General features: G+C 48.9%; 1 protein-coding gene across 1 annotated transcript; it reads right to left on the minus strand.

Annotated features, from left to right (window-relative positions):
* Positions 1–44: 44 nt before the first annotated feature.
* Positions 45–829, minus strand: LOC136513232 (uncharacterized). The gene has a single exon (XM_066507229.1). It carries the CDS (start codon positions 694–696, stop codon positions 304–306), a length of 393 nt encoding a protein of 130 aa, XP_066363326.1. The 5' UTR covers positions 697–829; the 3' UTR covers positions 45–303.
* Positions 830–12,708: the final 11,879 nt, after the last annotated feature.

Genomic DNA, 12,708 nt, shown 5'->3' on the forward strand with positions numbered 1-12,708 from the left:
CGGAGCTGCTCGCAAGCTGCCTTCACCACTGCTTGCAATATGTCCCGCTCTTGCTTTTTTAACGGGACAACGACACAATATGCTATGCGCAAACAAACATGAACTCACTGGGTCCCAGTCTCCACGATCGCAATTTCGTGCATCCACAGCATCCAAAACACGTAAATTAAACTAATCAACTCCCGATAGGCACCGCAAATTTTCATTCTTTTCTTTAACAAAAGCAAAAGGTAGGAAATTTACAGGAAGATCATCGAAAGAAGAACCAAAACGATAGCCAAGTAGTGGTGAAGGCAGCTTTGCTCAGAGGTGGCAGCCGCAGCAGAGGAAGAAGCAGGAGAGCGCGAGGCCCAGCACGACGGCCTCGACGACGTACATGACGCGGAACGCGACGGCGTCGACGACGGCCGCCGCGGAGCCGCTGCGCAGGGTGAGGGAGGAGAGCCCCGGGAGGCGCTTCCACCTGAGGGAGCGAGACAGCGACGAGGCGAGCCTGGACGCGCCGGCGGCGGACGGGGCGGCCAGCCTCCAGCGCCGGCTGCTCCGGGGCAGGTGGTAGTCTCTCGGGATGAGCTTCCTCAGCCACCCGCGCGGGCGCGCCGGGCCCGCCGCCGCCTCGGCGGCCGGGGACATGGGCGCCGTCTCAGAAACCGAGCCCGCCGCTGTCGCCGCCGCCGCGTCCGCCTCGATGGCCATTGGACGCCGCTGTGCTGCCGTTGGGAGGGTGTGCGTGCGTGCGTTGTTTTGGCTGGAAAAGATCGGGTGGTGGTTGGTTGGGAAGACGGACGGGGGAGGGACAGAGACGTGGGGGTCGGGAGCGAGGCGACGTGCTGCCGGGAGCGGACGACGAGACGACCGGGGGATATATGGGGAGGCGACGGGGGAGAGGTTTCTGACACTTTGGCCCCTACGAGTTTTCTGCTTCGGTCCAGTTTAGTTTGTAAAAAAATTTGCAAAATTTTTCACGTTCTCCGTCACATCGAATCTTTGGACGCATGCATGAAGCATTAAATATAAATAAAAAATAAAATTAATTACACAGTTTAGACGAAATCCACGAGACGAATCTTTTAAGCCTAATTAAATTATGATTGGACATTATTTACTAAATAACAACGAAAATGCTACCGTGTCCATTTTGCCAAAAAAAAAAATTAAAACTAAACTGGGCCGAAGCAGAAAACTCGTAGAGCGAGCAGCCTAGCAGCAGTCCACCACCAGTGCAGCGACTCGTTTCTGGAACCAAACGTAACCAGGGTGCGAATTGCAATTTGCAAGCCGTGGCGACGCTTTACAACTGTCGTCTACATACAGCTACAGGTCTGCACCACCAGGGGAATTGAAGGCAGGCTAGCTTTACGGACGGCCAGGGAACGCGAAGCTTGCACCGGACGCCGCGCGGCTGGAGCCGCGCTGGCGGATGATGGCATGGCAGTATGGCACGCACAACGGCTTGCAGCGGTGCGGCCAGGCAGGCTTACCCGGCCGCGGCCAGCCCCGGCCGGCCGCCTGGTTCGACATGCCTCGGTCGGTCGCTTTCCTGTGTGTAGCTCAGCCGATGGCGATGCCCAGCTGTTCCTGAGTTGCTGTTACTATATTTCTCACGTTCAGACGTGTCGCCTTCTGTTCCTCGCCCATTTGCTTCGCTTCCGCGAGAAGAGTCGCGCTCACGGCTCATTCATTCGTCATAGCAGGTGTTGTCGTGAGGCCGCGCGGCAAACGTGAGAGCCGCGCGTGGAGTCCGGAGGCACAGGGGAGAGCGTGCAGACCAGGAATCAGGGCATGTGTGTTCCTGACTCTTGTTGATGTAGCCCAGCCACGACCCACGAGGCTCGCAAGCGAGCCGCTGCGCGGCTGAGAGAGCGGAGAGGCTACGCATGCCACAGCTGGCCGCAGACCCAGCGGACGAAAGGAGTTGGTTAGCCGGGTAGAGACTACTCCATCCGTCTAAAATGGGCACTTTAAATTTTTTCTATTTAAAATTAATAATATTTATAACGTGTAATAAGTATAGTTAAATTAAGGGAGTGACAGCTTTTATGGCATCAAATCTGTCAATTTTTTTTTTATAAATTCGACGTAGTAGACAGGGGTAGCACAAATCATAAAGCACAGTCAAAAGTATAAAAATCTGATAGATTTATAATACGAAAAATCTATCAATAGATAAATAGTAAAAGTCTTAAATTAATCGTGACATATTTTGTATAATACATTTATTCGGAACTTAGATGTTGATTACGGGGAGGCAAGTGCAACATGTGCAATTCAGCTGGGAAGGGATGGGAGTAGCTACCTGGTCAGGTTCAGCTGGGCCTAGTCGCCAGCTGCTGAGAACGACTCCACTATGGGCTTGACACTGTAGTACTTTTATTTGTATTTGATAATTATTGTCTAATCATAGCTTAACTAGGCTTAAAAGATTTGTCTTGTAATTTACAATCAAACTGTGTAATTAGTTTTTTTTTATCTATATTTAATACTTCATGTATGTGTCAAAAATTTGATGTGATAGAGAAAGTGAAAAAACTTACCATCTAAACCAGGCCTATGCTAGCGGTTTTCTAGAAGTCTCTGCTCTCTGTCTCTCTCTCCTCTCTCAGCTCCATCCGCCGCCATGCAAAGATCATCAAGATCAACAGGAACCTCAACATCGCTGCTGATAGCCTAGTTAGACAGGCATTCTCTACATCTGGTTCCACCTTTAAGCCTGTGTGCTCGTATTTGCATCACAATCACCAGTGCCCACTCTTGGCTGCACTGAACTGTGTACCTTGCAAGCTGTAACCTTTGTTTCAGCTTCTTGCTGTTAATATAAAAAAGGTTTCTTGTCAAAAAAAAAAAAAAGCAGCTACGGAGTAACCTGTACCGCACCTACGCTGCATTAAACATTCGTAGTACCGTTGGAGTTGGAGCGCTGACGATCGAATACTACTGTAGTAATATCGAGTTCACTCCCATTGTAACAGCAGTTGGTCTGTTCGGTAGGTCGTAAACGATCATATACGATCATGGATTATAAGCTGAAACAGTATTTTTCTTTCACACCAAACCAGCTAAACCAACCAGCAATAAATAATTCATGATCCAGCCCAACCAGCCGAACAGGCTGAATTTTCTGAAGAACATGCAAGCACGAGTCCAAAGCCCAGGACAGCTCAGTCTGCATCCAAACTGATCAATCAGGACCAGTTCAAGGTTACAGCTAGCTACAGTTAACTTGTAGTTAAGTATACATGTGGGATAATCGTTGTGAAACTCAAATCTAATAGTATTATAGTATAATATAGTATAATACGATCTCATTCAGATGTGCAGGGCAGGCAGAAACCAGCCCCGGCCCGTGCACCAATAATCATCAGACTAAACTACTAATAATGTTCTAGCCGTTAACAGCTATCCATCTTTATCGGACTATCCATCTCAAGGGCCAGGATTTATTAAAGATATTACCTCCTGAGAAGCAAATATATTTCTTTTTTTCTCTCTCGATTTAAGTAAAAAAGCTCCTGCATAAGCTAGGCAATTTAAAAGTGTCATTTCAAAAACAAAATGAAAAGAATTTAAAAGTGGAGAAGAGACAAGACAGCACAGAAGGTTGCAGAATTGAGTATTGGCGACTGGCCGGAGGAATCGCGGCGCTTTGAGGCGCACCAATCCGGAGATCCCGGCCAGGCGCTATGAATTCGGCCTAACACAAGCAGCAGCACGAACCGCGTCGACCAAGCTTTGCAGCTTCCAATTAGCAAATTTGCTTAACGAAAACCGAATTCGAGGCCAATTCATGCGCATTTTTCTATGCAGGAAGGCAGAGGAGTGCAGGAGCTGGAAGTTGTCTCAGTGCAAGCCTGACGGACAAGTGGTTGGGTAACGGACGCAAGGGGGATTCCTGGTTAGGCGTGACCAAGCTACTACTCCCTCGCGAGCGAAAGCGAGGTTGACGCGCGGAAAACGAGCTGCGGAGATCACTTTCTTTCTATGCTGCTAGACGTGGAGGAATATATGCCCCCTAGCAATCCACATCGATTTTCATTTAATTTCTTCATTTCCCATCCACGAGTGATGGTCGCAGTCACGTCTTCCTTTGCCAGTGTGTTCACGTCTGCACACACTGCATATATGGTTCCCTCGCTTCTTTTCGCTCTCTTTATAGCGAAGGAATATGTTCTGCTAATCTTCCTCAGATGTTACTACTCCAAGAATCAGATCGCATGCATTGGTCTGGAACCTGCGCCGGCTGGGCTGGCTGCACGAAAACATGGGCGGCAGAATAACGCGTAGTAGTACGTGCCTGACGTCGACGACTGATCGAACCTGCGAACCCTTGGCAGTGAAGCAGTCCCTGCTTCTGCCCATCAGCCCATGCACGGTGCACCTGCTTCAACAGCTTCACGGACTGAAAGGCAGAACAAAAGCAAAAGATCATTATTCCTTTGTTGGAAGAAGAAAAGAGAGGAGGAATCAGAGAAAAGAAGAAGAAGAAGTGGTCTTGGGTCCGAGTGTTCGCTGAGCAAACTGCATTGCTTTTGCTTTAGCTTGTGGGCAAGCGAAAGGTAAGTGGAGGGCCGGGACATCACCGTACAAGTCGTTGCTTCCATCTCCTCTCCTGTCTCCTCCGGGTCGCGGGACCTTTCGTCGTTTCGATCCAGCCAGTGTTCGGCTGAACTACGAGCCGGGTTGTTCGGCTTCTTTTTTCCAGCCAGAACAGTATTTTTCTCTCGTAATATTTCAACATGAACAGTATTTTTTCTCTCACAATATTCCAGCATGAGCAGAGCATAAACAGTAAAATATTCATACCAGCCGAACACTCCCAAAGTGCGTGATGTGGGTGGGGGGAGGGCTAAAAATCACGCGGCGTCTCGCGCTTCTCGATCGCGCCATGTCTAGATGCCTCTAGAAAATTGCCGGATGCCCGGTCACCTTTTCCTTTTTCCGGGCCCGGGCTCCGGGGACACGGAGGGAGAGAGCCGGAAATGGCAGCGCCGCGCGGCGATGCATAGGATGGCGCGAAAAAGGAGCGCGGGATGGACCGGTGGTGGAGCGCTGGAGGCTGCCTTTTTCGTTCCTTTTCTGCGTGCGTCTTCGGAGTTCAGAGTAGTGGTGGAGAGTGGAGACCGGGAGCCGTCTTGGCTAGGCCAGAGCCCGGAGGCGGCGACATCCACCATCAACACGCCTCTTTACATCTCAACAGGCAGCACATCCAGAGTTCAAATGAGCTCAGCTTTCACCAGAGCGCCACATTCAGAATCTCCAGGTGAGCTCATCAGCTTTCATCAGAGAACGATCGATACAGATGGATCGGGTACGCATAATGAAAATCTGCTGCCACAGACAATAATCGGGCACCAAGGGACAGGATAGAGACAGAAGATTCTGAAGAAAACCAGGGGACAAATCACTCGTGTACTCCATAGCACTCAAGCACTGATCCGTTGATCCATTAGGGCAAGCACATGGAGGCTGCCTCACATAAAAGTTATCATCCACGTAGGATTAGGGCGCGTTTAGTTTTCAAAAAATTTTAGGTTTGGCTACAGTTTGGCATTTTCGTTTGTATTTGATAATTAGTATCTAATTATGGACTAATTAGGTTCGAAAGTTTCGTTTCGCGATTTCTCACATAACTGTACAATTAGTTTTGTTTTTCATCTACATTTAGTACTCCATGCATAAGCCACAAGATTCGATGTGACACTTTGGGTCTAAAATTTTTAGAATCTAAAGAGGGCTATGTAGCTTTTTCTTGTAGGGTCATATCAAGGTCACGTCATTTTTTTTAATCTCTGTGCAATGGTAGGACAGACGTCACACGCCTAGAGAAAAGACATTTATCAGAGCATTTACTTCCAACACGTTGCTCTTTGACTACTTCTGCAAAAAGTGAACCGAGTCACGTGTTAGCCTGTTCGATTGGCTGGTTTGTATCGCTGCTGCTGGTTCATGAAAAAGTACTGCTGGCTGATTTGTGTGAGAGAAAAATAGTACTATTTTAACTAAAAATTTACGATCGTTTCCAACAAACTACGCCAAACGAACAGAATGTGTATCTTCTCCGAGATGCACTGCCGACCTGCGGGGCTATCATTTCACCGCTTTTTCTTTACACGGGGCGTTCGAGCCTACGTGGCTGGACCAGGCCACCAGCCATGCAGACACGTACACTGGCCCGGAGTTCGGACGCAGCCCACACGAAGCGAAATACTGCGTTTAACTTTAATGATGACGGCAGACGACACGAGAATTATACAAAACCCTGCACTTTTTCATTACAGATAGAGAGAAAATACTATAGAGACTGCACTTGGCCACCACTGTTGTGCTGTCGCCCTGCCTGTACGCATCACGATTAGAATCATGATGATGGTTGTTGCTAGGACAACCAGCACCGGCCGTCTGCTTAACCATTTTTTTAGGTCTTTATTGATTTGAAAATAAGATTACATACATCGTTCACCAGGGCTTGTGCGGGGAGCTCTGTAATGATGCTCCCCAGTTCCGGACTTCCGGTAGTTAATTACGCACGGCATCAAGGCATGGCGCCTGCATATTCGACGCTGCCTTTATTTTCTCCACCGAAAGAAGATGGGTTCTTTAGCTCCATGAGTCCATGACACGACGCCGCTGCATGAGTAGACGAATGATGCATGGATCTGCATGTAACCTGAACAGGCAACAGCAAAGTGTTCTAGTTCATACTACTTCGGAAGAAGACCGACCAGCTCAATTTGAAACAGGCGTGTCAGTGATGGATAGTTGCGTGTAAAACTATTGCAGAGGCCAGAATAGAAGAATTTTTTGTATATAAAAATTAAAATTTGCCTTTTGAAGCAAAACCATGGAATTTATTTCAGCAGAAAACGGGCCCAATTTGAAGCAACAAAATACTACTGCCTCGTGGTTCCTGAAGCCCATTTAATTTCGTGGACAATGAGAGCACCTGGGTCCTGTTCCGTCCTGGAAAAGGGAATAGTTAAACCAGCAGCCCAATACGTCGGCAACGAAGGAGGGTTAGCCCGTTCAACATTACGGTCCAAGCCTGTTATTTCATTCATGGGCCTTAGCCTACTCTTGGGCTGCTATTGTGCTACAAGACATCACTTGTGTTCGATGAAAGGCGATCTTATTCTCTCTTTTTTTTTTACCGAAACAAAACAGTAGCCCGACTCGTGCAGCTGCAGCACGCAGGCCGCCCAGGAAGCCGTCGCGGCGACAACGTGGGCACGGCGAGACGCTCCACGTGTGCCGTGACGCGAGACGATCTCCCCCGGCCTCTGCACGGGCGGCTGCAGCAAGGCAACTCGGTAAGCGCCGCCGTGCCGACGCGCCGTTGCCGTGCGGCCACGAGCGAGCGCACCGAATGCAGCCGCCGTGCCCGGGTTTTTCCACCCTGCGCCGGGGGCTCCTCGCTTGTCGCGGTCCAGCCTCCAGCGTCATCGGTCGCGCTCGCGCACCGGCACGGCGAAAAGTCTGCGCGCGCGCGAGGTGCCCTGTGCCCGAGCTGATCAGCGATCCGGTCAATCGCTCTGACTACAACTACATGGCCTTCGTTGATCCGCTGCCTGACTGCCTGCGTGCGGCGTGCCTGCCTTGGTCTCCCAATCCAATCCGGTGCGCCCATGCCTGATGCTTCTCCAGCTCTTCTTCCCCTGACCCTGAGACCGAAGCGACAACGGCATGTCGCCACCATGGCCGCACATTTGACTCCGGCGCTGGATTTGTCTCCGTTCACCGCAGCAGGAGTTAGGCCGAGACCGTAGCTTTTTTTTACTACCTCTCCACTGCTGGCGGTAAACTAGAAAGCGTCCCGTGCCGTGCCGTGGAAAGCCATAGGAGGAACTCTGACTTTTGGGGAGACGAAGATGCTGCGTGCAAGTGCAATGCACTGTCGTTTCTTCTGCAAGGCGCACGAATTACGGCGATGCATGCCGGGGGCGCCAACACAGACGAGTGAGGGACAGACATCTCTCTCGTTTCGTCTCATCTCTCGTCATGACATTCTGTTCGGCCGAAACGATTGTGGATTATAAGCTAGAAGTACTGCTGGCTGGTTCGATGTGAGAGAAAAATACTATTGCAGTTTATAATTCACGATCGTATAAGCTGAAACGAGCAGGACGATTATTCTGCTTGTTCCACGAGCACAACCAAAGCGAAAGCACAATACTGGTTGATGTCTTGATGGAGTACGTCTGGTTTAGTTCCTCCATCTCTGAAGTTTATTTTCTATCCCATTAAATGTTTAGACACATGTATGAAATATTAAATGTAGACTAAAAAATAACTAATTACACAGTTTACGACTAATTTGCGAGATGAATTTTTTAAACCTAATTAGTCCATGATTTGACAACGTGGTGCTACAGTAAACACATGTTATCGACAGAATATTGTCGGCAATCCTCCGAGGGGTATCCCACGAAGGTAGATTGATCGGCAGAGGTGCGCGTAATCAATAACAAGAAGGCAACAGAGACGCAAGAGTTAGACAGGTTCGGACTATCTGCACGACATAATACCCTACTCCTATGGTATGTTGGTTTGTATTGGCTGTCGTAAGATATTGCGTGTGTGATTGGATATGGGATAGGGCATGCTGACTAGGGGACCCCTGCCCCTCCTTATATACTCTGGAGGGGTAGGGTTATAAGCAAAGTATCCTAGTCGGTTACATTACAAGTATTATATTACAATATCTGTAATATTCGATCAAATCTTCTAGATGTTTTGCAGTGTACGCGCGAGCAGTGTCGTGCGCCGCAAGTCTTGAATCTTGTGGGCTTGACCGTCCCTGACCGTGCGGCCCAAGTTCCTTGTCGTGGGTACCTAGGGTTATACCCCCCATAGCTAATCTCCGAGCCCATTGTATCCTTTGAGCAGCGCCGTCTTGAACAAGTCCGACTAGTTTGACGTGAAGCCGACTAGTTTAACAGGTGATCCGAGCAGTGTAAGTCAAAGCCGATCAGTTTAACTGGCGACCTGGGTGGTGAAAATCAAAGCCAACCAGTTTAACTGGTGACCTGAGCAGTGAAAGTCAATGCCAACCAGTTTAACTAGTTAGAAGACCTCGGACTTAGCCGAGTAAGGCTTATCAGAAGGATGTAAGGGGCTCAAGATATAATTTGAAATTTCTTCCCCTTAGGAGAAGTGTAGCCACTTAGACTCCATCAATAAGGAGGGTGAATCAAGAAATAAGCACTTTACTCACCGCCTGATGAAGTATAGCCACTTAGTCCCCGAGCCTGCTGGAAGATGAAGAATGAATCTTGAAGTAGGGTCAAAGAAATGAAGTCTGAAATCTTGCCGACGTCATCTGATATGCGCGTATCAAGACCCCAGATGTGCTGTCCAAGATCAGCACCCTGATCCAAACAACATGGAGCAGTTTGATAGCACATCGATGAGACGTAGCAAGACCCGGTCGCTAAGGGAGTCCTCAGCCTTAGCTGACAACTCTTGTACGAAGAATCCAAACGCCGAGGAGTCCCCAACTTAGGTGGTAAGCCCCCAGCATAGCTGACGATGAAGCGCGAGCGATGAACAGTCTGGCCAACTGGTCTGCGGCGAAGTGAGCACTGAGTAGAAGTGATCGGCGAACAGTCCGATCAACTGGTCGGCGACGAAGTCCATAAACCTAGCGGTTCGACCAGTTGATTGGCGGAGAAGTCTGAGTACCAGATGGTCTGACCACCTAGACGATGATCTTGCACTACAAATATGTAGAATGAGATAGTATATGATGTAAAAATAAAATATATGAACTCGACGATGAAGAAAATAGAGCGGAGTAGATAAACATTATGTCTGTTTGAAGTGTTCATATTTTAAATATAAGGTAGTGTTTAGTTCCCAAAATTTTGTAAAATTTTTCAAGATTCTCCGTCACATCGAATCTTTGGACGCATGCATAAGCATTAAATATAAATAAAAAAATAAAACTAATTACACAGTTTAGACGAAATTCACGAGACGAATCTTTTAAGCCTAATTAAACTATGATTGGACACTAATTGCTAAATAACAACGAAAGTGCTACAGTGTCATTTCCTAAAAAAACGCCAACTAAACAAGGCCTAAGTAACTTCCTTCCGGTTGGTTCTATATCGCGTCATCAGCCCTGACTAGCCCAAGCTCTATAGCGCGGAGTGGCCGGCACCCGTGTACACGTAAGAGAGAGAGCGTCGCCAAGGAGCCCCTACCGACTATCCATAACGCAGAGCGTGGCTCGTGCATGTGTAGGACCGAAATCGAGGTCAGGGTCGTTTCTAGGTGTTGCGAGTAAGAACGTGGCTGGTCGGCGAGTCGAGCGAAGAATATCTTAAAGATAATTCGCATGGAGAACAAATGGAGATTATTGGAGACATTAATCATGGAGACATATTGGAGAAATAACAATAGGAGAAAACATGCCAAAACTTGGAGAAAATTGAATTAAATTTAGATATAGGAAGGGTACTTATCTTTAGTGAGAACGTCTGATCGGCGACGCATGACGTTATCTGGTCAGGTTTGGAGTTCTTTGGTCTGTCGTCATGGCGGTGGTCATGGTCGTCATAGCACAATTCTACGCGGCGATCATCATTGCGATGCAGCTGGTGTCGAAACGAGTAGTCCGGGTGACGTCGTCCTTATGGTACTGGTCAGCCTTAGGCAGATTAGTTTCGGGGAGATTGTTGACATGGCTGCATTCGATCTGGTTGGAGAAGCGATACTGCATGGCGCTTTGATAGACGGTCGAGCGGAGCAGTCGACGTGTAACGATGTCCGAGTAGGTAAATATTGCGTGGACGACTTGATTAATGGCTCGGGCGGCTTGGTGTAGGAGCAGTAGGAAGGTCCCTAATCCTGGTGGATCTCGTTGACCTAGCAGTGCACAGCTTTAAGCATTGCGGCGACCTTGGCAACCTCTGGCGTTTGTTCGAGCCATGCGAGCTCGTTAGCGGTCACGGCTAAGTTGGCGCTTGGGGTCTTGTAGACATCGTGTCCATCAACACGGACGAATTCATCGTTGAGGTTGCGGCGGAGTGGGCGTGGCCTCCCTTGCGAGTCGAGTTGTTCTCCGTTGTGAACAGCCTCAGCTAACACAATGGCGGCCTCATTCGCTCGGTGCTACGCACGATTGGCGTTTCTGTTGACGCGAGCTGCGCGGTCCTCATTGGTTTCTCCATCCCGTGGAGGGCTGTCGATGCTAACATTCAAAATCCCGCCTCCTCGGAAGGGTGGAAAAGGAGGTTGGACGTCAGCGGTTTCGACGACAATCTCTATAGAGCCCTGAGACTCAGAGTCTGGTTTTTCCTCTAGGATGATGTGGATGGATTCTTCGGGACGTTGGCCGATTTGTAGCATATTGACAGTCGGCGAGAGCTGGTCGACAATCGGGTTGGCGAGAGGATAGATGTCTCCAATCTGATCGGCGAATTTGTCCCTTAGGGCATCCTGATGGATGGTGGCCGTATCCCTTGGAGTTTGTCGATTGGCTTCCTATAGATCGGAACCGGAAGATGGTCGGCGATGAAACATAGTGGTCAAAGCTGATTCCGTGAGGGAGAGGTAGTCGGCGAGTTTCTAGCTGACCTGATCGATGGATGCGATTAGATCGTCGTTGCCAACCTGCTTCCTCGAGTAGCGGGGCAACAGGCGGTGAGTTATTGGTGAAGACGGCCTCGGAGGCGGTTATGAGATTGGATCTGCTGTTGTAGGCGTTGGTGTGGTCGGCGTAGAATCGATCTGCACCGTCTTGAAGATCTCTTCGTCTCCATCAGCATTGATGACCCAAGAGATCGATCCGACCATAAAGATCTGGCCAGGCTCAAGAGAGGACGATCTTGAAAAGTGTACCATCTTGTTTGTTATGGAAACCGCACGCACACCCCTACCTGGTGCACCAACTATCGATAGAATATCGTCGGCAGTCCTCTGAAGAGTATCCCACGAAGGTAGATTGATCGGCGGAGGTGCGCGTAATCAAGAACAAGAAGGCAACAGAGACATAAGAGTTGGACAGGTTCGGGCCGTCTGCACGACGTAATACCCTACTCTTGTGGTCTATTGGTTTTGTATTAGCTATCGTATGATATTGCGTGTGTGATTGGATGTGAGATGGAGCATGCCGACTAGGGGACCCCTACCCCTTCTTATATACTCTAGAGGGGTAGGGTTATAAGAAAAGTATCATAGTCGGTTACATGATAAGTATTAGATTACAATATCTATAGTATCCGATCAAATCTTCTAGATGTCTTGCAGTGTACACTGAGCAGTGTCGTGCGCCGCAAGTCTTAAATCTTGTGGGCTGGACCGTCCCTGACCGTGCGGCCCATGTCATTTGCTGTGGGTACCTGGGGTTATACCCTCACACATATGTTAATGATGGATTAATTAGGCTTAATAAATTTGTCTCACGGATTACTAATAGATTCTGTAATTTTTTTATTAGTATCAAACATCACATATGATGCCCTCACGTAATATCCGACGTGACACCCTAGATTTAAAGGAGGTCTTACTCGTGTGCATGCATACATTGTTTAACACTATCACCGCACTGCCAGACGGAGATATAGTTGGCCATTTGGCCCGGGCACTACGGGCCAGCCCAAGCACGACACGAATCAGCACGGCCCAGGAACGGCCTGGCCCGACGGCCTTCGTGCTAGTGCCTGGCACGGCCCGGCCTTAGTGTCGTGCCTAGGCCGCCATTCTGGCCCG

The sequence above is a fragment of the Miscanthus floridulus genome, chromosome 16, assembly GCF_019320115.1.
Source record: "Miscanthus floridulus cultivar M001 chromosome 16, ASM1932011v1, whole genome shotgun sequence".
NCBI classification, from domain to species: domain Eukaryota; kingdom Viridiplantae; phylum Streptophyta; class Magnoliopsida; order Poales; family Poaceae; genus Miscanthus; species Miscanthus floridulus.

Bases quoted from the DNA above. Each gene is read 5' to 3' on its own strand.
- LOC136513232 (XM_066507229.1), bottom strand. From the start codon at position 696: ATGGCCATCGAGGCGGACGCGGCGGCGGCGACAGCGGCGGGCTCGGTT.